At 40.1% G+C, this 1,883-nt stretch overlaps 1 protein-coding gene across 1 annotated transcript; it reads right to left on the minus strand.

Annotated features, from left to right (window-relative positions):
- Nucleotides 1–577: 577 nt before the first annotated feature.
- Nucleotides 578–1,105, minus strand: LOC145689658 (uncharacterized). The gene has a single exon (XM_081763849.1). The coding sequence runs from the start codon at nucleotides 1,103–1,105 to the stop codon at nucleotides 578–580; it is 528 nt and encodes a 175-aa protein (XP_081619975.1).
- Between the last annotated feature and the right edge of the window lie 778 nt (nucleotides 1,106–1,883).

Genomic DNA, 1,883 nt, shown 5'->3' on the forward strand with positions numbered 1-1,883 from the left:
TTCCTCACTCAGTCTTTATAAAACAACTGACTATTTCTCTTCACTGTCGGTGGATGAAACTTCCAAATCTGAGTTACAATGAAGGCACATGTATGTTGGACTGTTTTCTTCCCATTTGAGATGAGCCCATTGTTTACACGAAATGCACTGAATACATTTCTCCCCTGGCTTAGAAGCAGAGAAAGGCTCAAGACACCTCAAACACAAGCAATCTTCGTCTTCATCTGAGTCTGTTGAATCGTCATGTTGATTTAAATGTTTTCTCTCGCTTCTATTTTGTGTGAAACCATTTCCTTTACCTTTCTTCTTAGAACTCTCTAAGAACTTTGATAAATTTTTCCTTGCTGTTACCTTGCTTTCCAATCTAGTCATCTCTGGAGTTGATGTAAGAATGGATGATGTCATACGTTGTCTGTTCCTTTCACTGAGCGTTCAGTGGCCTTTGGATATGGTCGAATATCTTGAGAACTTAGGCCTACGGAAGTTGGCTTATTCGATATCTCAACGTTGTCTTTTGCACTGTTGGTGGAAGGAAGAGCTTCAAATTGTTTCTCTGAAGCCGCGTTTTCCATTAGATTCATGTTTGTGGATGTTGATTGATGAGAACTCTCAGGAACATTTTAATAGTATTTATGCCAGCATTAGCTTCGCGATTAGTTACTGAAGATGACAGAAAACCATAATCACTGAACACTTCGGGATTGAATGGTGTTATACCGGAAGCCTTGGAGCCATATAAAATAATTTTTTGTGTTAGAGCGGAAGGAAGAGCAGCATTCACAGTACTTGGAATGTCATAGATTGTCACTGTTTTTCTAGGATTGTTTGTCATCCAATTGTGCACTGCAGCGAAACAGTATCTCTTGAAAGGCCCGAAAACTGATTTATCTAATGGTTGTAAGCGATGTGATGTGTGTATTGGGAATGACAATAATATAATACCATTGTCCTTACAGAAGTTCACAACACTTACGGATAGGTGAGATTCGTGGTTATCCAAAAGAAGCAAACAAGGGCGTTCTTTTGTAGACTTCACATGCTTATGAAAGTGTTGCACAAATAACGAAAATGTCTCTCCAGTCATCCACCCGCTGTCCCAATGCATCCAGGAGGTCTACTGCTAACGAAATGGTCCTTGTAGAAAACCCGGGGGAAAGTAAACATTGGCGGAACTGAATTTCCAATAGCGTTTACAGCAATGGCCCCCGCTCATTGTTAATCCCTGCTCTGCAGACGTCACCCTACGCACTTGACAAGAACCTTTTCCAGCCACTATTTTGGCTGTATTTTGGACTGTTTGCACAGCCGTCTCATCAACATTCCAAATATCTTCTGATACTGATCTTGAGTAGTGAAGTACATACTCTTTCAGCTGAAGTTCCAGATCATCTGTAAGGACTTGTCGATGTTTAGAATAACCGACTCGAGCAATAGGTTTATTTTTCCTTTTCGTTTTGTACCTTAGTAAAGCAATTTTGTCGATACCGTAGGTCTTAGCAGCACCCCTCAATGATAATTGCCCTTCTTTCATATCAGCGTATGCTCTTTCAAATGTTTCAAATGGAATTTCTCCCCTCTTCGTTTTCACATAATTCCGAACCATCTTCTGCTGAAAAAAAGAAAGGAAAAATTAAACACTGCTTGGGGTAAGTTGATACACCGTATCAACTTGCCTCATTTTAAACGTATCAACCTGCCCCAAATGACGCCATCTTACTTGTAACGTAATACGCAAGAAACATGCTCATGAAAACAATCAACAAGAATAAAAATATCTTACATTTGAAGGGTCCAATAAGTTCCCACGCCAGTCGGTCGCCAATGCCTATGCTCCAGAAGCTGAAGTCACACGATGTGAGAACAAAAAAAAATTTACTCCGGGT

The sequence above is a fragment of the Thermobia domestica genome, chromosome 7, assembly GCF_964235325.1.
Source record: "Thermobia domestica chromosome 7, izTheDome1.hap1.1, whole genome shotgun sequence".
NCBI lineage: Eukaryota > Metazoa > Arthropoda > Insecta > Zygentoma > Lepismatidae > Thermobia > Thermobia domestica.

Bases quoted from the DNA above. Each gene is read 5' to 3' on its own strand.
- LOC145689658 (XM_081763849.1), bottom strand. From the start codon at position 1,105: ATGCATTGGGACAGCGGGTGGATGACTGGAGAGACATTTTCGTTATTT.